This window comes from Amblyomma maculatum, chromosome 2, assembly GCF_055883805.1.
Source record: "Amblyomma maculatum isolate TAMU_Amacu chromosome 2, ASM5588380v1, whole genome shotgun sequence".
In the NCBI taxonomy this organism is placed as follows: Eukaryota; Metazoa; Arthropoda; class Arachnida; order Ixodida; family Ixodidae; genus Amblyomma; species Amblyomma maculatum.
Genome location: NC_139345.1, coordinates 220,201,152 through 220,223,060, shown reverse-complemented (window position 1 = coordinate 220,223,060; position 21,909 = coordinate 220,201,152). Strand labels below are relative to the sequence as shown.

Sequence of the window (21,909 nt, the reverse complement as noted above, 5' to 3'; positions counted from 1 at the left end):
GAATTCTTATCCTTTCGAGCACCTGCACTCAAATTATTAACGCTAAATTCGATCAGGAAATGCGATAAAATCACTTTCAGAACGTCACGGCAGCCACGAAATGCCCCTCGAAAAGAGAAATTTTGTTCGAAATTCCCGCGCGCACCGCAATGTTGCAGCCAACCGATCACCACCATCTTGGGCTTGGTTTAAAGCTGTTTTTTTTATGTGCACAATTTGCATTATCTCAAAATGGCCTAGCTTCGCTCAAGCGGACTGGCTGAGCACGTTAGTTTTCCGAAGACCGTTTACGATTAGCTCTCATGTGGCGCGTTAGCGCGCCGTTCCGAATCTCCCATTGGTTGTCGTGATCGGCGCGTCATTTTCTTTTCCTTCCTGTTTTGCGTTCGCCGCCATGGCTGCCGCTTCATGCGCGTCTCCGTTTGCGCTCGTATTTCTCGATACACCACTTTCTGCACAGTTTTTCCTTGTGATCAGAAAACAGTAGATTGCAACCGTGCACGCAACGAGCCTTTAGAAGCTGTAAGCGGGCACGGAACAAAAATCAGAAGACGCCGGCCACAAGTCTATCGTCGGGAGCTGAGTTACAGCCGGTGCCAGACGTAGATGTGCAGGGAGCATCAACTACACTGCCCGATGATGACACCGCGGGTTCGAATTACAGCACGAATTTCATCCCGGATCACGATACACTTTGAGTTGACACCACCACCACATACTACTGCAGCGGAGCCAGCGCACTGCTGTTCTGTCAGGAAAGTCCGCGCGACCCAAGTGAGTTTCACCTCTGCGTCAGCGCAGAATGAGATGTCAGTACTGAGTTCGTAATTGCGGACATGACAGTGTTAAGCAATTTTATCGTGCACACGAAGCGCAGAACCTACAGCGACATCACGAAGACGTGAACGGTCAACCGCTCTAGTGTCAGAATGGACCTCAACTGTAGCTCAGCTCGCCGATCGCTTTCGCACTGGCCGCTGCCAGCGCAATTATTCCAGCTTTTTGTCGCATACTACTCTCACATAGTGCTTCCGTATATTTTATTGAGTACCCAACTCACATGAGTATTGGTTCTTCTATTGTGGCAGCTCAGCCATGCGCTGGCGTCAAAGTTATATACCGCGCCTCAACTTGTGGTGGGGGGGCGGGTGGTTAGCACAAAAAAAAAATAAATAAATAAATAAATAAATAAAATTATTAATCTGCATGAATAATATGCTTGTTGTGTGCCAGCTTGAAATTAAACCGCACTGCAGAATCAACATCATCATCAGCCTGACTACACCCACTGCAGGGCGAACGCCTCTCCCATATTTCTCCAATTAACCCGGTTCTGTGCTAGCTGCATCCACTTGACCCCTGCGAACTTCTTAACCTCATCCGCCCACCTAACCTTCTGCCACCTTCTGCCACCCCCTGCTACGTTTTCCTTCCCTTGGAATCCAGCTTGTTACCCTAAGCGACCATCGGCTATCCTCTCTTCGCACTACGTGCCCCGTCCATGCCCATTTCTTCTCCTTAATTTCCAAATGTCGGTAACTTGAGTTATTTCTCTGACCCATTCTGCACGCTTTCTATCTCTTAATGTTACCCCTACCATTTTTCGTTCCATAGCCCTCTGCGTTGTCCTCAACTTAAGTAGAACCCTCTTGGTTAGCCTCCACATTTCAGCCCCATAGGTGAGTACAGGTAAGATGCAACTGTTGTATACTTTCCTCTTGAGCGATACCGGTAAGCTGCTAGTCATAATCTGTGAGTGCTTTCCAAATGCGCTCCATCCCAATCTTATTCTTCTTGTTATTTCTTTTTCATGGTCCCGATCTGCGGTTACTACCTGTCCTAAGTAGACATATTCGCCTACTACTTCCAGTGCTTCGCTACCTAACGTAAACTGCTGTTCCTTCCCGAGCCTCGTATTTTCGTGTGTACATCGTCTTTCTTCGTCTTCATCTCTTAGCTGGTTATTATTCTCTAAGACAATTTTCCCAAGGCTGTTGAACATTACCTTAGTCTTCTGCATATTGATTTTCAAGCCTACCTTTCTACTTTTCCTGTCTAGGTCATCAATCATTATTTGCAGTTCATCCCCCGAGTTGCTTAGCAAGGCAATGTCATCAGCAAATCGCAGATTACTGAGGTATTCTCCATCTACCCTTATCCCTAACTGCTCCCATTCCAAGTCTCTGAATACTTCCTCTAAACAAGCAGTGAATAGTACTGGGGAGATTGTGTCTCCTTGCCTAACCCCTTTCTTTATAGGAATTTTGTTACTTTCTTTATGCAGAACTATGGTTGCTGTGCAGCCACTATATTATATCTTCCAGTACTTTCACATACAGCTCGTCTACACCCCAATTTCGCAATGACTACCTGAACGTCTGACTGTTTTTCCCTACCGCCAATATCATTACGGTCCTGACTACTTTGGCTACTGTAGAGATCTGTATAGAACTCCTCGGCTACTTTGACTATCTTGTCCATATTCGTAATGACGTTGCCCGCCCTGACCCTTAGCGCATACATCTGATTTTTGCCTATGCCCAATTTCTTCTTTACCATTTTAAGGCTTCGCTGTTTTTTATAGCATGCTCAATTTTCTCCATGTTATACTTCCTTATATCGGCCACCTTGCGCTTATTGATTAGCTTTGATATCTCGACCAATTCTATCTGGTCTGTTCGATTGGAAGCTTTCATACACTGGCGTTTCTTAATCAAATCTTCCGTCTCCTTAGACCGCTTACCGGTATCCTCTCTAACTATCCTACCGCCTACTTCTGCAGCGCACTCAGTAATGATGTCTCTGAAGTTATTGTTCATTGCTTCTTGGGTAATGTCGCCATCCTCGGTTAGAACTGAATATCTATTCTGTAGCGAGATCCTGAACTCTTCTGCCCTCCCCCTCACCGCTAATTCGTTGATGGGTTTCATTCTTACTAATCTGTTGCGTTCCTTCTTCAGATTTAGGCTAATTCGGGACCTCGCCATCCGGTGGTCACTGCATCGCACAGTCCCGATTACCTCTACATCTTGCTTATGCAAGATGTATGGCGGGGGTTGAACACAGTATGAAGTCAATTTCATTTTTAGTCTCTCCGTTAGGACTTTTCCATGTCAATTTCCGGTTCTTCCGTTTGCTGAAGAAGGTAATCACGATTCTTAACTTATTAGGCTCTGCAAACTCAACTAGTAACTCCCCCCTGCTATTCCTAGAGCCAATGCCATAGTCACCTTCTGCCTGGTCTCCCGCCTGCTTTTTCCCTACCTTGGCATTGAAGTCCCCCATTAGTACAGTATACTGCGTCTTTATTTTTGCATTGCCAATTCTACATCTTCATAGAAGCTTTCAACTGCCTGGTCACCACAACTACATGTAGGTGCATAGGCCTGTACAACCTTCAGTTTATACCACGTATTAAGCCTAATTACGATGCCTGCCACCCTCTCATTAATACTATAAATTCATCTATATTACCCGCTATATACTTATTGACAAGAAAACCTACTCCTAATTCTCACCTCTCTGCTAAGCCTCGATAACACAGCACATGCCCATCCTTCAGTACAGTATATGCCTCATTCGGCCTCCTAACATCACTAAGCCTTATGACATCCCATTTCATACCCTCTAGTTCTTCTAACAGCACTGCTAAACTAGCTTCACTAGCTAGGGTTCTAGCATTAAACGTTGCCAGGGTCAGTTTCCAATGGCGCCCTGTCCAGCAGAGCCAGAAGTTCTTAGCACCCCCTGCTGCGTCACAGGTCTGACCGCCGCCGTGGTCAGTTGTTCCGCAGCCGCTGGTGACTGAGGGCCGGGGTTTTATGGAGCTTATCATAGGAGGTTGCGGCCAATTACTGCACCAGGGTGGCCAACTCCTGTTCTGGTGAGGGAGTGCGCTGCTGGAGGTGTTCACCGGCATCAGGTCGCACCCCAAACTTGTTTATGCAATTCCATCGACAAAAAGTTTGTTTTTTTTAATCCAGTGGAGAATTACGCGGCACCGGGATTTCAACCCCGGTGATGCAGGCATTGCGAAATCAAGGGGTAGACGAGCCATACGTGAAAGTGCTGGAAAATATATATAGTGGCTGCACAGCAACCATAGTTCTGCATGAAGAAAGTAACAAAACTCCCATCAAGAAAAGCATTAGGCAAAGAGACACTATCTCCCCAGTACTATTCACAGCTTGCTTAGAGGAAGTATTCAGAGACTTGGAATGGAAGCAGTTAGGGATAAGGGTTACCTGATACCAACCCCTCTGAAACCTATTCGCAATCCGAAGAGATAATCACTCACCACTGCTCTCAATACCTTGATGTCCAGTTAAGCCCAATCGAAATTGAACGTGCTCACCGCCTCGGAAGACACTCTCAGGATCGGCAACGCCCGATTATCGTCAAATTTACATCCTTCAAAACAAAAGAATCAGTTCTTTCCAAAGGTCCAAAGTTCAAAGATACAGGCTACAGCGTAGGTGAAGATTTTTCGCGCCGCGTCCAGAAATGCCGAAAACAGCTTATAGCTTTCGCTAAGGCAAAGTCTGTGTCTTATTCCTTGCGGTTTAAAACTCTGCATATCGGCCCAAAACGTTACATTTTCGATGAAAGTTCTGAATCTGTTAAAGAAATATCTTAACAATCAACTCACCCCTGCCGGCCACCACATTATTCCCCACCTACTCCTCGTGCCAACTTTTCCCTATCGGTTATCTTTACTAACATCCGCAGCTTCTTGCCGAAACGCGATATCGTGTCAAACCTTATTTCATCATCAGGCAGCGATCTACTTGAATTAACCGAAACGTGGTTGAACAGCGATATAAATGACTCAGAGATCTTGTTTGATTTGTCAAATTTTCGTCTTTTTCGCGCCGATAGGAAAGAAGCCCGCGGAGGGGGAGTTCTAATTGCCGTCAACGAACAGTTATCATGCTCCGTCATCAATGTCTGCTCGGACTTGGAAATAATATGGCTCATGTGCCGTACTTCACCCCTGACACTTCTAATTGGGGTGTGCTATAGACCACCTCGAAGTAGTCCCGACTTTCCTCGCAAGCTTCACAACATCCTAAATCAACTGGTTTCAAAGCACCCTAAGGCACATATCCTCCTATTTGGGGATTTCAACTACCCCAATATCGACTGGAATAGTCAACCTCAGCCCATGGTCAGTCAGGAAGAGTCGAGAGAATTCCTTGATGTCTGTCTTAATTTTAATTTGACCCAATTAATATCTGAACCAACACGTTTCGCAGGAGAAGCAGCTAACACTCTAGACCTCATTCTGACCACTCATCCAGATAGCTTAGAATCCCTTACGTACCTCCGCGAAATCAGCGACCATAAAGTAATCCATGCCACTTTCAGCTTTACACCTGTGTTAAAAGAACCTTCCCGGAAAACTATTATGCTCTACGACAAGGGAAACTACGAAGCAATCAGCAATGAATTAAATAACTTCTTGTCAATGTTTGAAACATCCTTTCACAGCAGAAGTGTAAATGAAAACTGGACACTCTTCAAACATAAAATAGCTGACGTAACCAATAAGTATATCCCGACGTGCAGTTTTAGGAAGCGTAATCAGAAGCCGTGGTTCACCAAAACACTAAAAAGACTCGAAAATAAGAAAAAACGCGCATTTCGTACAGCGAAGCGACAAGGAAGCCCAAATGCGTGGGTAAAATATGAAGTTGAACACTTGTACTTGGCCGCGATTGTTAAAGCTAAGCGCTCCTTCTACGAAGTCGACCTACCAAAAATGATAGTCGATAACCCCAAAAAATTTTGGAAAGTTATAAACCCAAAAGAAGCGCGCGCTATCACCCTCACTAACAATGCCGGTGTTACAATGACTGATACCGAATGTGCAAACGCGTTTAACACTGCTTTTTCGTCCGTTTTTACTGACGAACCCGAATTGCCCTGTTCTACATTACCACTTGTTATCACCACAGCCATGGAACCCATAACTTTCAACAGCAGCGGAATTTCATGCATAATTGATAAAATAAAGAACTCATCCGCTACCGGCATAGATGATATAAACTCAAAAATTTTAAAGAACGCTAAACTAGCTTGCTCCAGTATCCTTTGTGCACTGTTTACGCAATCATTGTCTGAAGGAGCCATTCCTGACGACTGGAAAGTGGGGAAGGTCGTTCCCATCCACAAAACTGGTACTACTGATTCACCTCTTAATTATCGCCCTATTTCATTAACAAGTGTACCGTGCAAATTAATGGAACATGTCATTTACAGCCAAATCATACGATTCCTAGATTCCAATCACTTCTTCCATCCGTCCCAGCATGGATTTCGGAAAGGATTTTCCTGCGAAACTCAGCTAGCCATTTTTCTTCATGACATTCACGCCAACCTTGACACTAACCTACAAACTGATGCCATATTCCTAGACTTCGCTAAGGCTTTCGATAAAGTACCTCATCAACGCTTGCTTCTCAAACTCTCTCAGCTGAACCTAGATCCAAACATCATCGCGTGGATTAAAGAATTCCTCACGCATCGTTCTCAGTCTGTCTTCATTAATAATCAGCCCTCCCACCCGCTTCCAGTAACCTCCGGCGTCCCGCAGGGTTCCGTTCTCGGTCCTTTGTTATTCCTTATTTACATTAACGACCTACCCCAGCATGTATCTTGTCATATCCGTCTGTTTGCTGATGACTGCGTTATTTATCGTTCAGTCACTAACCCTTCTGACCAAGAATCCCTACAGGCTGACCTAAACCATGTGCAAAACTGGTGTTTGCAGCAGCTGATGACACTCAACCCTAACAAATGTAAGTATATGTCTTTTCACCGCCGCCGAAATCCTTTTGTTTTCCAGTACACAATTTCTAACTCCTCTGTCGACCTCGTCCAGTCGTACAAATACTTAGGTATCACCATTTCTAACGATTTATCCTGGCGTCTGCATGTGACTAACCTGATATCATCAGCTAATAAAACACTTGGCTACTTGAAACGTCACCTGCGGGATGCCTCTCAACATGTAAGACTACAAGCATACATTTCACTCATCAGAACTAAACTGGAATTCGCATCGGCCATCTGGAACCCTCACCAAGCATATCTAACAAACGCCCTCGAAGCTGTGCAGAACAGGGCCACCAGATTCATTCATTCCTCGTATTCATACGACGTTAGCATATCATCTCTAAAATTGCAATCAGGTCTACCTAACCTTTCTGCTCGCCGTCGCACTGCCAGTCTCGTCTTATTTCACAAGTTTTTTTATTCGCCACTCAGACAAGAACCCTACATCTGCGCACCCCCAACGCGCAGATCCCATCGCATCAGTCACCCTCTTCAAGTTTTGCGCCCACGTGCCCGTACCACTGTTTTCTCTAATTCATTTTTTTGCCGAGTAGCAGCTGACTGGAACGGCCTTCCCCACGATATCGCTGCCATCACCTGCCCAGGAACATTCATGACTGCTTTGAACACCTGTACTTCATAAAAACCCACCCCTTATGTAACACCCCGCAAGGGGTCTTTAAGGAAAATAAAGTGATGTGATGTGATGTGAAATCAAGAAAAAATGAGCATGGGCAGGACATGTAGTGCGAAGAGAGGATAACCGATGGCTGCTAAGGGTAAAAAATTGGATTCCAAGGGAAGGAAAAATACCAGGGGGCAGCAGAAATTTAGGTGGGTGGATGAAGTTAGGAAATCCGCACGGGTCAAATGGATGTAGGTAGCACAGGGCCGGGCTAATTGGAGGAATAAGGAGAAGCCTTTGCCTTGCAGTGGGTACAGTCTGGCTTATGATGATGATAGGCCACTTCACAAAGCAGCAAGTGACATAGCACATCATCCACCATTTTGGTGCATAGATATTTTTCAACCTGTGATAAGAAAGATGCTTTTTTTTTTTTGGAATCTCGGCAGTTATGCACCCATTCAAGATAAAAATTATTTCCACAGACCGTCGGGTGTGCACTGGGCATTTCTGTGTTGCTGTTTCCACAAATTATGATACCTTGTATGAAACTCTGCACGTCTCTGGAAAACATTTAGCCACTTGTATTACCACGTGCTGGAAAACTGAATGCACTATTTAGACACAAAAATAACATACAGTTAAACCTCGGTATAACAAACTTCAGTATAAGGAAATCCTCAATCTAATGAAGTTACAGGGAATACATCACATAATGCCCATTCGAAACCATGTATATTTTACCTCGATATAACGAAGTAAATGTTTCCGCAATTTCATTACAACGAAATCTTCAGACAAACAAATTCTACCCGGAAGGACAAAAATTTCGCAGAGGAGACGCCGCCAAAGGGAAAGCATTGCCAGCACGCGAGACTTGGGTAACTCATGCGACGGGCCTCCCGGGGCGCACGGCATTCACTCCTTACAAGCAAGAGTGAAGCGATAAGCCGCTTGAGTATCCGCGCCACCGCCTTCCGGTTTTTTTTCTCTCTCCCTCTGTCTTTTTGCTTCGTCACAAATGGAGGAAAGCAGCGGCTCCGTATCCCTCTCCCCCTTTCCTGCTCCGCTCACTCCTTTGCTGCAATCCAAAGAAACTCTTCCCCGTGCCTGCGAAGGCTGATGCGTCAGCATGGGCACCTGTCTGTATCCCTTTCTCACACGGCTCTCGCGCAGCCGCCGCTTCTGCAGGCGTCGTTTGTGCGCTGCTTGCCACTCGGTTAGCAGATTCCAACTCTCCTTCCCTTTGGCTTCCCACGTGCATTGCCGCAGCAGCTGTTTGTACGCTGCTTTCTGCTCTCTATTCGTCGCTTCTCCTCTACAACTCTCCTTCACTTGTCACTGCCTGGGTCAGCGTCACTGCCTGCGTCCTTGGCAGGAGGACCCAGGCAGTGACACTGACGCCGAAGACGGTGAAGCCCCAAGTAACCGTGAAGTGTTTGACACAATAGACGTGCTGCGGTGCTATGTGAGTTTAACAGGCCAGCAAGAAGTGATGAAATCCTTGTGGGCTAAGCTAAGCTGACACAAAAGAAGGTCACAGATTACTTTCAGAGGAAATAGAAACGATGTCCTTACAACTGGCAAGTGCTTAGGTAATGTTTTTGCATGCTAGGCACAGAATTTCGATACAACGAAATTTCATTATAATGAAGCAAACTGCCAATTTTTACGACTTTGGTATATCGCGGTTTAACTGTACATATAAACGAAGACTGGCCTCCGAAAGGGTAAAAGGGCAGCCAAGATGGCAGGAATAAAAGCAGCCCCATTGGTGGGCCCTGAGCTCAGTGCAGTCACCGGTGGAGCACAACAGAGTCCCCTTTTATCCACCTGTCCCTGTGGTGTGACCCACAGAGGAGGAACCATGCTGCAACCATAACAAGGAGGGATGTATTTCCTAGCATAATGTTCGCAAAAATTGTAATTTTTTTTCCTCGCACAATCATCGCACCACCAATATTACCACCGCGAGAGTCGTCTGCTCGTAGTAACAAGCGCCATCTTTGGAGCGCTACTGAACCTAGCTGGCCTCGTTGTGTGCACGCACTACCAGGCGGCGATTGCATGGTCATCTTTTTCTTTCTTTTTTTTTTTACCTCCATGATGCTCGTAGTCGTCGCCATTTTGCGAGGTTTCTCCGCGTCTCATTGTCATTGTTCCTTCATTCCATCCATGTTCCTTGGTTTGTTCCACCGTCTATCCTGTTCTTGGTGCCGCACCGCGATGGGGCCGTACGAAAGTTATACAGCTGCTTTTAATTAAGCTGAAAGCTTTCGAGTACATGCTACAGCATAGCAACCGCGCTGCCAGCAGGGACTTTGGCATCAACGAGTTGTGCGTAGTATGCTCTGGAGATGGCGATTGACATGGACTCGGGTCAAGTCTCTGATCAAGAGTAGAACTGTATCGTCTGCTGTGAGCATTATACCACGAAACGCGGGGTGTGATGAGGCTGTGTGCGGTAAATCAACTGCTTAAGCAATTTGTGCTTTTGACGACCCTGTACTTTTATAACAAGGGTAAGTTCTGCTTGAAAGTAATGTTTTGGTTATATTTACAATAGCTGGCCTAAGAATCCCGATTCACACCGATTTAAATTTGCTTTTAGCATTCCAAAACATTCGCTCGAAAATTTTCCCCGCATAATTATCGCACCTCCCAACTTAATATCAATTTTACGCGAAAAAAAGTGCAAGCATTATGCGAGTAAATACGGTAACTTGAGTCTATTTTCTCTTCTTCCTCCCCCCGCACAAGTCACTTCCTTCTTCAATCTGGTGGGCGCTGTCCCACCAGATCCTGTTACCTTGTGAATGAGCCTGCCTGTATTCTTTTTACTTCAAAAGAAGATTTCCTGGGCTTGCACATTTGTTGCATTTGCTATGGTGCATCACAAGTGCATGCTCTCTTGTTCGATTAGTACCTGCTCATCCTGTGTGGCATAATGTTTTTCATAAAATCTCAATCAGTATTTTGTGTATGTCATTCTATGACTTGGACGCACTAGCCAATGATCCACATGCCACGCATTCTGCCAATCTTCACAACGTCAACTATGGGACTCTCGCATTAACAAATCTCCCTGGAAGAAGCAACGCGTGAGATGAATTCTGCTGTTATTCCATTCCACAGAGCTAAAGAAAAGAGGGTAGAGATAATGCTAACATCCCCCGACCGTTGGGCATAGTTTCAAATGAAATAACTCTTCCTTCTCCACTGAAGCATTACAGCATAATGTGCCAAATGGCTCGGCTATGATCAGAGTGGTCTGGATGAATAAGCGGCCAGTGTCATTGGATAAGCAGTGGTCAAGAAATTAACATAATTCAATCGCTGTCAAAGAATATAGTTTAGTGACTCAAGCCATCAATTTGACTACCTAATTACTAGCAAAATATTTTTGTTGCAGTGAGCAAAACTGCCGTCATTTCCCAGCCATGCCCACCAACTAAAGAGAGCCAACCTATCTGCACAGTCTAAACATGGTTTTGGCCGAGTTGCAGGTAACACTGATGTTGGTGCCTCCCATCATCATTCAGGGAGCTCCTCGTGCAACTAAAAGTTTTGTCCATTGGTAACCAAATCAATACACCTAATGAAAATTTGAACCACATGCCGCCTACCCAGCCCACTTGCGTTGTTGAATGCACGGTAGAATAGAAAGCTCCTGGTAACCACCAATTGTAGGGTGCTTCAGGGGTGCCCCAATCTGGTGTAACTGGAATACATGAGCCAGGGCTCACCAGCCATGGCCCTCTGTAAAGAGTCAACCTTCCACAACAGAGGCATGCATGCGTGTGCACTTCGGCAAAAAATATTCTACCATTATTGCAGTGTGAGATGAAGACATGACAGCACAAACAGGCACAAGAGCAGCACTTTAGGATTGCAAATACACAAAAGGCACTATGTTGACACATGCAGGTACTGACTATCATGACTGAATTCCGGTGGCAGTTCAACCACGTTGAAGGGGGCGTGCCATACCTTGGCTTTCCAGAAGCTGCCCTCTCGCTGCAGCTTGGCCTCAGCCTCAGCCCGCTGAGAGCGCTCCTGCTCCTGGTGCTCGGCTCGGAGGCGGCCACACTCGGCTGCCAGCTCCGCACGAAGGGCCTCTGCCTCTGCAGCAGCAGCAGCACTCTCAGTGTCATGCCCTGTCCCCCAGTAAGGCTACTTGGGTAGCTGCTCTTTTTTTGCGTGCATAAGGACGGGCAAAGAAGAAATATCAAAAAGTCATGTGACTCAGCAACCCGGTGCAAGTCCACATGACAAAAGCTTAAAAAACAATGAGAACAAGACCCATATCAAACGCCCTTCAAACCTTCGGAAGCAAGCACTGTTAAGTCATAAGACTTGGGTATAAATGCGTGCTTTTTATGAACAAAAATGTTACTTTCCAAGTCAGTGACCATCTGCGTGTTTTTTTTTTATTCACTGTTTGTCCCTCCTTGCACTGTTCAACCCAAAATGGTTTACTGGCCTCAGTGGATCCACAGAGACTGAGTGAATAAAATGAGAATCAAATGTAGTCAGCATGATAGAAAAGAGGTGTAGCATTTGCCGCACGAGCTAGAGGACCAATGCTGCACATTCTCCAAAAGAAAAAAAAAAATTTTCTGCACTGATAAAATTCTATAATCGACTGGGCCTTGTTTACGAGGGAACAGGGAACTTGAAGCATTTTTCTTTACTTTAAACTAAATGCAATGAAAATGACTGTCTTGATCAGTTTATTTTTATGCTGATTTCAAATATGTAATCAGTATTCGTAATCAGTATATAGAAATATGCAATCGTACATTAGTTTTCAAAATATTCAACATTTTCACTGCTCTGTTTGCAGAAACAATAGAGAAATATCCCCTAATTGGAAAACTATTATTGACATGTGGCTATAAGGACAATATTATTGACATGTGGCTATAAGGACAAGTAGGAACTATTTTCTTGAATAAGGATATACATATTAGTCCTTTAACAGCTTGTCGGCTTTTGATGTTGAGAAAAGTAATTTATGAGCCATTTAAATTAGAGTGCGCAAAAAATTTAACAAGAATAAAATGAGAAATCTGTTCCCTATATTGTACAGTTTAGTCACTCAGGAGCATGCTGAAATAAAAATTATTCCTTTATCAGCTTTAGATGCGAAGATATCCACCTTGTAAACTAAAAAACCATCAAAAATTTGTGTTTTGAAAAAATGAGAAGAAATGAACAGAGATAAGATCTATTCAGCTCTTTTGCACCTTAGGAAGGTGAATTAGTGACCCAGGAAGTGAACAAATTATAGTTGATATGTAGGGAATGGGCTATTTCCAAAATGTCATTTTCAAAAACCCCAAAAGCGTAGCTTTTTGGGCTTGTTGGTGCGTGAACATAGCGATATTGTAGCGCAAAACAGACAAGACACACGTGTTGTTCGGTCTTCTCGTGTGTCTTGTCTGTTTTGCGCTACAATGTAATATCGCTATGTTCAAAAACCCACTTTTTTTTTCATGATTTTGGCCCATCAAGAGCCCTGTCTCTCCTTAACTGCATAATCAGGCCTGATCTCGGTGGCTAGAGCCAACAATGCACTCCCTCGACCAGAACAGGACTTGGCCACATTGGTATGGTATGTTGGGAAAATTTAGTCTCCCGCAGTCCAGAAGACGTCTTCCCCGGAATATCTCATCATGAAGTGGTGCCCTTTAACTTCAGATGATGAGGCAGGAAAATAAACTGCCCAGGATGAACTACTCTTTTGCTATATACTCATGGCCAAGCAAATGCAAACAATTTATGGTTACAATCTTATGGGCAGGGCATGTTGTGTGAAGAGAGGATAACCAATGGTCACTTAGGGTAACAAATTGGATACCGATGGAAGGAAAGCGTACCAGGGGGTGGCAGATAGGTGGGCGGATCAAATGTAGAGGTCAAGTGGGCGCAGCTAGCTACCACAGGATCGGGTTAATTGGAGGAATATGGGAGAGGCCTTCACCCTACAGTGGGTATAGTTCGGCTGCTGCTGTTGCTGATGATGATAATACGGATTGAAATATAATACTATGAGGCATAATTTTTAAAGAAATATTAGCAGAAATATTTATTTGCAATACATTTCACTGTTGCCCCCACCAATCATACGCGTTCCGCGCTTTCTCGTCCAATGTCATCCCGCACTAAGTGTGCAATTCCGCGCTAAGTGTCTATGGTGCTACGAACCTTCATGTGGCGCTACTGTATCGCTTCCCTTCTTGCACAGACACGCACGATCGGAGAATTTCCTGCAGCATGCTGAAAGGAGCACCTCACATTCACCCCGCCAATTGGTCCTCCGGCTGTTGTGATACCAGTAGGTCGCTTCCAGCTTGGGCGCAGGACGGCAGCGCCTGTTCACCTCCAGCACTGCACACTGGCGCATGTGCCTCAGAAGTACTCTCAGATTCGGAGTTTTTGCAATCATCGTTGTCCGGTTCGTATATCATCTGCCCAGAATCCCGTTCTGTATAAAATCTTTTCTGGTACCTCTAAACGCGTTCAATCTCCCGCATTTCTCGAAAGTGCAGCCGACATGCTCCCTGGGTCAAGCATTAGCGATTCGGCTGTAGGACACAGCAGAATGGCCCTGTGCGAGGTGTGCTTCTGGTCGCGTGGGCACCCTGGTCGCGGGGTCAGCATGGTGAAACCGAAACCATCAAAACAGTCAGTCCACACCATCACTTAATAGAGCCTCCTCTTGCTGGAAGCTTGATGCTGATAGCACTGATTAAGAACAAGGCCTGTCGGATCCGCATTTAATATGAGGTGGAAATCTAACATGCAAGTTTTTACAGTAATGCTCAATGACACATTTGTTGACAGACTACTTTCAGCGACCCTTTTTTCTCGGCATGCCTGAGTTAACTCAGTCTCTCAATTTCAAACTACTTGCCTAAACCTACCAGACTTAGATGATCCACAAATCCGGCGCCAACTTGGCACGAAGATTTACAGGCCAATTTCTTTGCAATGTGCTTCCACGTGGAACACATTGTTTTCAAGCACATAAGTTCATTCTAAAGGGAAACAGTTTCTTCCCTGAAAGTCAGCATGGGTCTATTGACAGTGATACAGCTTATCCATACCAATTGTGTGCACTGTACACAATGCACACTAGCTGGGGAATTTTGCAAATTCCTGTCATCCCAAATTTTGTATCTAACCAGGTTAGTATCACCTATGTTCTACTGCAAGTACTTTCACGTTAATTTAACTGCAAGTGGCCATTTCCCATAACCCAGAAAACAAAGCTCATTGCATTTTCGGTTACTTTGGCTGAACCCTGTGTCTATAATCATAGTTAGTCAGTTTAACATTAATTTGTCCCACTCGGAATATACTAGCAGTTCTACGCTGGAAGCAGAGGGAAACTGCATGGAATGATTCAACTCAAGCTGAAGATATAGTGCTCACCTTAACAGCTCAACAAGCCACCTTAAAACTGCAGGAGTGCATTGTTCATAGGCCGCACCACTTGCTGCATCTGTAGTCACATCAGCCAAGACTGCACAGCAAGGGACTGGAATAGCTGGTTCATGGTGCTTTGTTTTCCTCCAGATAATTTTTCAAGGTGGCTTCAAAGTGCAAATAAACTCAGTGGGAGAACTTGCAGGCAGGTGGTCATCACCTACCTCGGAACCTATCTGCGACATCTCGTAGGGCGGCCTCTTTGTCGCTGACCGCTTGCGTGACATCCCTGCGCAGTTCCTCCACGAGACTCTGCAGCTGCTCCCGTTCCTCGTCCCGCGCCCGACGAACTTCCGAAAGTTGCCGCACCTCTGCCCTTACTGCACAGACAAACAGAAATCCTAACTCAACACTTGCCTTCTGTCAACTGTCCTTTCTGTTGGCCAAGTGTAAAATACTACAACGTAAGCAGCAGGTGGACTCTGGAGCTTTACTTTGAGGGTCTCATCTTCTAAGTTGGACTAGAAAGAGTGGCGCATCATCTCAGAGTTCCGGTCGCTACCGCACACCGGCGCCACCGAAATGTTTTCACCGAAACCCAGGCGAAAATAGTAACTGGTCTAAATGGTTTAAGAGACAATTCCCAGTTGAATTCCAGTTAGATCCAACTGGAATTCAACTGGGATCCAAATGGTATCAACTGGGAATTGTTCCTTAAACCATTTAGACAAGTTACGATTTTTGCTTGCGAGCATAGAGTTTCTTACACTAACTAGAGGGAAAGCTGAGGGCGCTGCACTTCAGCCACCATGGGCACATGGGCCGGTGCCCTACTTGATGCAGGACAGTTGGTTTTTCTCAGGTGCACGGAGTGGTGTTACTATAATGTTTCTTTTTTATCATCATCATCATCTCAAAGTGCATACATAGACCGCAAAAGCCATAGCAGCGAAGGCGCAAAAGCAGACATCGCCAATAAAAGGTTTCTGTTTACCAAAATGCCACTAAAAACTTCCTTAAGTGATTGCACAACTATAAATATTACCAAAACGTTTTTTCCTTTCAAAGTGTGCCTATTAAGTGCAAAATATTGGTATTTGTGCTGCTCAAAGCTAAGCCAATAGGAAAAAGAGCCATCGCTTATATTGGATAAATTTCGCACTGACATGCTGTTTCTCTCTCTTTTTGCAATTTATAGCCACAAAATTGAATGTTAGAACATTGTTTACGGTAGAACATTTATCTTTGCATTAGTTTTAGCCAAAAGATGTAGTTCTGCACTCGGTAGTTCTGGCTGGGGGAAGGATGGAATATAGGAGCGTCCCCTTTGAAACGGGGTGGTAGCAGTAGCTATCATGCTCATTTTTCTCCCTATATCTTAATTATTGATTTAGAATGGTTAACTAAATCATCATTCTATTTATTAAATTTTTGTTCCTAGAATACTAACATTATGTCACTTCTTTGCTTTTAAGCCACCAATCTTCCAGTCGTTTTTTGCTAGTTTCCACCGCCGGTTTATTAAACCGGCCACTGTTATCTCTAAACCCCAGACCTTCAGGAACAGTGATTGCGCCTGCATCCACTTCCGGATGGATACCATTACATTCAAGTATAATATTGTTAGGCATGCGAACAGAAGAGAATAAAGTGCAAAAAGAGGCTCGCCGGGATAGAAGTGGAAGAAGAGGAAGCTCACCATCTGTTGGCTAGCACACCAGGCTAAGGCAGAGCCATTCTGTAAATAAACCTTAACAGTGTGGTGGAAGGTGCTGAAAGATCACCACGGATACCTCTCTACCTCGTTCGAGCCGACGACTCGCTGGGCTCCCCCCTTTGACACCCACAATGATTCAAGACGGCGATGCACGGCAGCCAGGTCCAGCGGCACCCGCATGGCAGCATTACCGTGAGCCGCGGACCTTTTCTGGCAAGGCTGGCGAAGACGTGGACGACTGGCTCACCAATTACCAGCGGGTGAGCAAGTACAATCGCTGGGATGCCACTGTAATGCTGGCAAATGTTGTTTTTTTCTTGGACTCCACAGCCCTGACATGGTTTGAGAACCATGAAGCGTCCTTAACGAGCTGGGAGCGTTTTGAAGAGGAGATTCGTAATTGTTTCGGGGACACCACGGCAAAACGGAAGTGCGCTGAGCAGACTTTATTCCAGCGAGCCCAAGGGCCTGGTGAAACATGCACAATGTACATAGAAGAGGTCCTAAAACTCTGCAAAGCGGTGGATCCGAGCATGTCCGACGAAGACAGAGTTGGCCACCTCTTAAAGGGCATCGCGGTGGACGTATACAACTTTTTAATTACAAAAGAAAACTTGGATTCTCCCACGGCCGTGATCAAGCACTGTCGTACGTTCGAAACTTTAAAGCTGCGTCGCATAACCCCGAAATTCGGCCGTCTGCCCAACGTGACCACTGTTGCAAGCGTGGATTCTCACGAGCATTCACATGAGCCCCCGCATTTGGCCGACATTATTCGCCAAATTGTCCGTGATGAGCTCTCCCGCCATCAAAATGTGAACCGCAGTGCAATCCCCAGTGATAGCTGCTCCCTGCAGGCAGCTCCCATCCAGCGCTCTTCTTGGCGTTCTACCGCTCCTCCTCCCGTTCGTAACCACCCAAACGAGTCATATGGCCCTGCTCCCCCAGCTCGTACCCACTACAGGGCGCCACCTCCTCCGCAACAACCCCAGTGGCTAGACTTTGTTGATCGCTTCGATCCTGTTACCGAGGACTATTATTTGGACCGTGCTCGTGAACCACCCGTCTGTTACCGCTGTGGTATGCTTGGCCACATATCCAGATTCTGCCGCCGCCGGAACCCGCCACCACGCTACCAGCGCCAATGGTGGAATCGCCGTTCTACCGTGAGTCCAGAAGTCCGTGACCTGACCTATCCCCCTCCTTCGGGCTCCTACCGTTACGTACCACCACGCAACGACTCGCCAGTTTCTGATCGCAGCCTGACACCTCCTGCCCGCCGCTCCCGACAATCGCCTTCTCCCCGCCGTTCTTCTCCGCCACCGGGAAACTAGCGTGTGCGGCCGATGGAGGTGCGGTCGCCAGGTCATCGCTATTGCCAATTCCTCTACCGGTCGTTATGCTGAAGAACCGCTTGGAAGTGTTAGTGGATGGTGTTTGTGTTATGGCCTTAGTGGATACGGGTGCTGCAGTTTCCGTGATGAGCTTAGATTTTAAGAACCGTCTCGGCCGCAAAATTATGTTTGGTTGGGATAGAACTGTCATATTTCGAGGTGTAGGGGGAGAATCATTGGTTCCACTTGGTATTTGTTATGTAAATGTAGCGATGGCTGGACACGAGTTTAGAACTGAATTTACGGTGCTCCCTCGCTCTACGCACGATGTTATTCTAGGAGTTGACTTTTTACAGCAGTGTGGCGCAACTCTCGACTTCAACAGTGGCGAGATATCAATAAGCCCCAGCCTTCGATCGGCCCTCATAGACGACTCGCCGCGGGCTGTCCAAGTGTTTTCTGTCTTCGAGGATACCGTCGTTCCGGCGATGTCCGCCATCTTCGTCCCAGTTGTGTCTTCGGGCACGGTTCCCAATGCCTTCGACGCTCTGGTGGAACCCGCTTCCCTTTCCGGTGCTAAAAAGAGTGTGTTGGTACCCCGCAGCGTTGTTCGAGTCAACGAGGGCCGTGCCACGCTTTGGACTGTCAACCATACCGATGAACCTGCCGTATTGCCGCGTGGTTTGAAACTCGCCGACTTTGAAGAACGCCTTTCTATGCGTATCGCCGCGTTCAGTGATGGCGTTGCTCGTTCAACTAGACGTCCAGATCATGCTGATTCCCAGTTTCAGTCCATGATAAATCAATCGCTACCCACCAACGATCGCCGAATATTGATGGAGGTTCTTATGAAACATGCGGACGTGTTCGACTTTGCTCGAGATCAGCCACCACCGATTCCGCCTTCCCGCACCCATCACATGATCGACACTGGATCTGCACACCCGATTAGACAGACACCATACCGTGTATCACCTTCAGAACGTAAGATAATTGACGAACAGGTCCGTGATATGATGCAAAGAGGAATCATTCAGGAATCATCTAGCCCATGGGCCGCCCCTGTGATTCTCGTGAAAAAGAAAGATGGCACCTGGCGATTTTGTGTCGACTATCGCCGCCTCAATACTGTCACCAAGAAGGATGTTTACCCGCTCCCGCGTGTTGATGATGCCATTGACTGCCTCCATTCAGCTTCCTACTTTTCATCTGTTGATTTACGGTCCGGATATTGGCAGATACCGATGCATCCGAAAGACAAGGAGAAGACGGCATTCGTGACTCCCGATGGGTTGTATGAATTTAAGGTGATGCCTTTCGGCCTATGCAACGCTCCGGCTACCTTTGAAAGATTTATGGACACTCTTTTGCGTGGACTGAAGTGGCAAGTTTGCATGTGTTACCTAGATGACGTAGTGATCTTCGGGAGGACCTTCGCCGAGCATAACAGCCGTTTAGCTGTGGTTCTTAATTGCATGGAGGAAGCGGGTCTTGTGCTGAACTCTAAGAAGTGCCGCTTTGGTGAACGACAGATCGTTGTGCTTGGGCATTTGGTTGACAAAGACGGTGTTAGGCCTGACCCACAGAAGATTGAAGCTGTCAGTTGCGTCAAAGAGCCCAAGTCTGTGAAAGAACTCAGGAGCTTCCTGGGACTTTGCTCTTACTTTCGACGCTTCATCCCTAAGTTTGCTGAAGTAGCCTACCCCCTCACATGCCTCTTGCAGAAGGATATTCCTTTCAAATGGACTCCTGAATGTGATTCTGCGTTTCGCCAGCTCAAGTTTCTTCTTACCTCGCGGCCCATACTGCGTCATTTCAGCCCGACAGCTCCCACTGAACTCCACACTGACGCAAGTGGCATCGGCGTGGGTGCTGTGCTCATACAACGGCATGGCGGAAACCAACACGTTGTCGCTTACGCAAGTCGCACCCTTAGCAAGTCTGAACGCAACTATACCGTGACGGAGCAAGAGTGCCTTGCCGTCGTTTTTGGCGTACAGCGGTTTCGCTCGTACCTTTATGGACGTTCCTTTACAGTCATCACCGACCATCATTCGCTTTGCTGGCTGGTGAATCTACGCGACCCCTGCGGTCGGCTGGCCCGCTGGGCATTACGCCTTCAGGAGTTCAACTTTACAGTGTCTTACAAAAGTGGCCGCCAACACGCTGACGCTGACTGCCTCTCGCGGCTGCCTCTCGCAACTACCCTCTGCGATGACAACTTTGACGACTATCTTGCCGCCGTTTCCGTACAATTTCCGGATCTTGCCACTTTCCAGAGAGAACAACGAAAAGATCAAGACTTGGTATCACTTTTTGAAAAAGCTCGTGATCCGGCATCTGCGAACCCTTTCTGCATTCGCGATGGTTTGCTGTATCGAAAAAATTACTCGTCTGGCGGTGCACGCTTTCTGCTAGTCGTTCCGGCTAGCCTCTACTCCTCTGTTCTACACTCTATGCACGATGACGTTACAGCTGGGCACTTGGGGTTTGCCAGGACTCTTACGCGCATTAAGGAACGTTTCTACTGGCCAAATATGCGTCGAACGACTCAGCGTTACGTGAACTCCTGTGTGCAGTGCCAGCGGTTCAAGCTCCCCACCACTTCTCCGCCGGGCCACTTACATCCGGTGACACCACCGACCACACCATATGAGCAAGTGGGTGTTGACCTCATAGGCCCGTTTCCCCGCTCGTCCAAAGGCAATCGCTGGGTCATCGTGTGCGTTGACCATCTGACGCGTTACTGTGAAACTGCCGCCATCCCTTCCGCCACCGCCGCTGACGTCTCGTTCTTTCTTCTTCACGCTGTCGTCCTCCGTCATGGGCCTCCTCGTGTAATTATCAGTGACCGAGGCCGCCAGTTTACGGCAGATGTTGTGGAACAGCTTCTGCGCTATTGTACTTGCCAGTTGCGTCACTCTACGTCGTACCATCCCCAGACAAATGGCCTCGTCGAACGTACAAACCGGACACTGACGAACATGCTTGCGATGTATGTTGACTCGCGGCACAAGAACTGGGATGACGTGCTTCCTTTCATTACTTACGCCTATAACACCTCGAAGCATGAGACAACTTCCTATAGTCCATTTTTCCTCCTCTACGCCCGTCCGCCTCGACGTTTTCTTGACACCATTTTGCCGTTCTCGCTCGACACCGAGCCGTCTGTTTCGAGCACCCTCTGCCGCGCTGAAGAGGCTCGTCGGGTCGCCCGATTACGCACTCTGGCCTCGCAGGACCGCTCTAAGCAGCGCTACGATCGTCGGCATCAGGATGTCTCCTATCTTCCCGGCGACTTAGTGTGGCTCTGGACACCTCTCCGCAAGCGTGGTTTGTCCCAGAAGCTGTTGTCGCACTACACAGGCCCATTTATTGTGCTCAAACGCATCAATGAGTTGAACTACGTCGTGTCTCGCCAATGTTCCCAAGGTCGCCCCTCTCGGAAAACACAGGTAGTTCATGTCGCAAGAATGAAGCGCTGCCACTCTCGCCCGGGACTCTGACTGACAGCCCAGGGGCTTCGTCTGCGAAGGGGGAAATGTTAGGCATGCGAACAGAAGAGAACAAAGTGCAAAAAGAGGCTCGCCGGGATAGAAGTGGAAGAAGAGGAAGCTCACCATCTGTTGGCTAGCACACCAGGCTAAGGCAGAGCCATTCTGTAAATAAACCTTAACAATATGGTCAATTGTTTCACTGGAGTTTCCACATACAGCACATGCGTCATCTCCATTGTTAAATTTCTTTTTGTAGCTGCATGTTCTAAGGCACCCTGATCTAGCTTCAAAAAGTAGGGCACTGCCTCTTGAGTTATCAAAGAAATCTTCCTTCGTGATCTGCATTTTCCACTTTCGGTATAATTCCACACTCTGTTTCTTTTCCATCGAATTTATCCACTTTTTACCTTCTGTGTTTTTAACCTGTTGCTTAATGCTCTTTACTTCTCCGTCCTTGTGACTAGC

At 46.7% G+C, this 21,909-nt stretch overlaps 1 protein-coding gene across 8 annotated transcripts in view; it reads right to left on the bottom strand.

Annotated features, from left to right (window-relative positions):
- LOC146201321 (uncharacterized) overlaps positions 1-21,909 on the bottom strand; it is a 464,239-nt gene that overhangs the window by 121,897 nt on the left and 320,433 nt on the right. For all 8 annotated transcript variants that reach the window (XR_014705310.1, XR_014705311.1, XM_084595762.1 and 5 more), the window contains 2 exons: positions 15,121-15,276; positions 11,453-11,586 (listed from right to left, as the gene is read on the bottom strand). Coding sequence is in view for 6 of the 8 variants with exons in the window: in XM_084595762.1 (XP_084451888.1) it covers positions 11,453-11,586; positions 15,121-15,276 (290 nt within the window). In the remaining 2 variants the exon portion in view is untranslated. The remainder of the gene's footprint in view (positions 1-11,452; positions 11,587-15,120; positions 15,277-21,909) is intronic.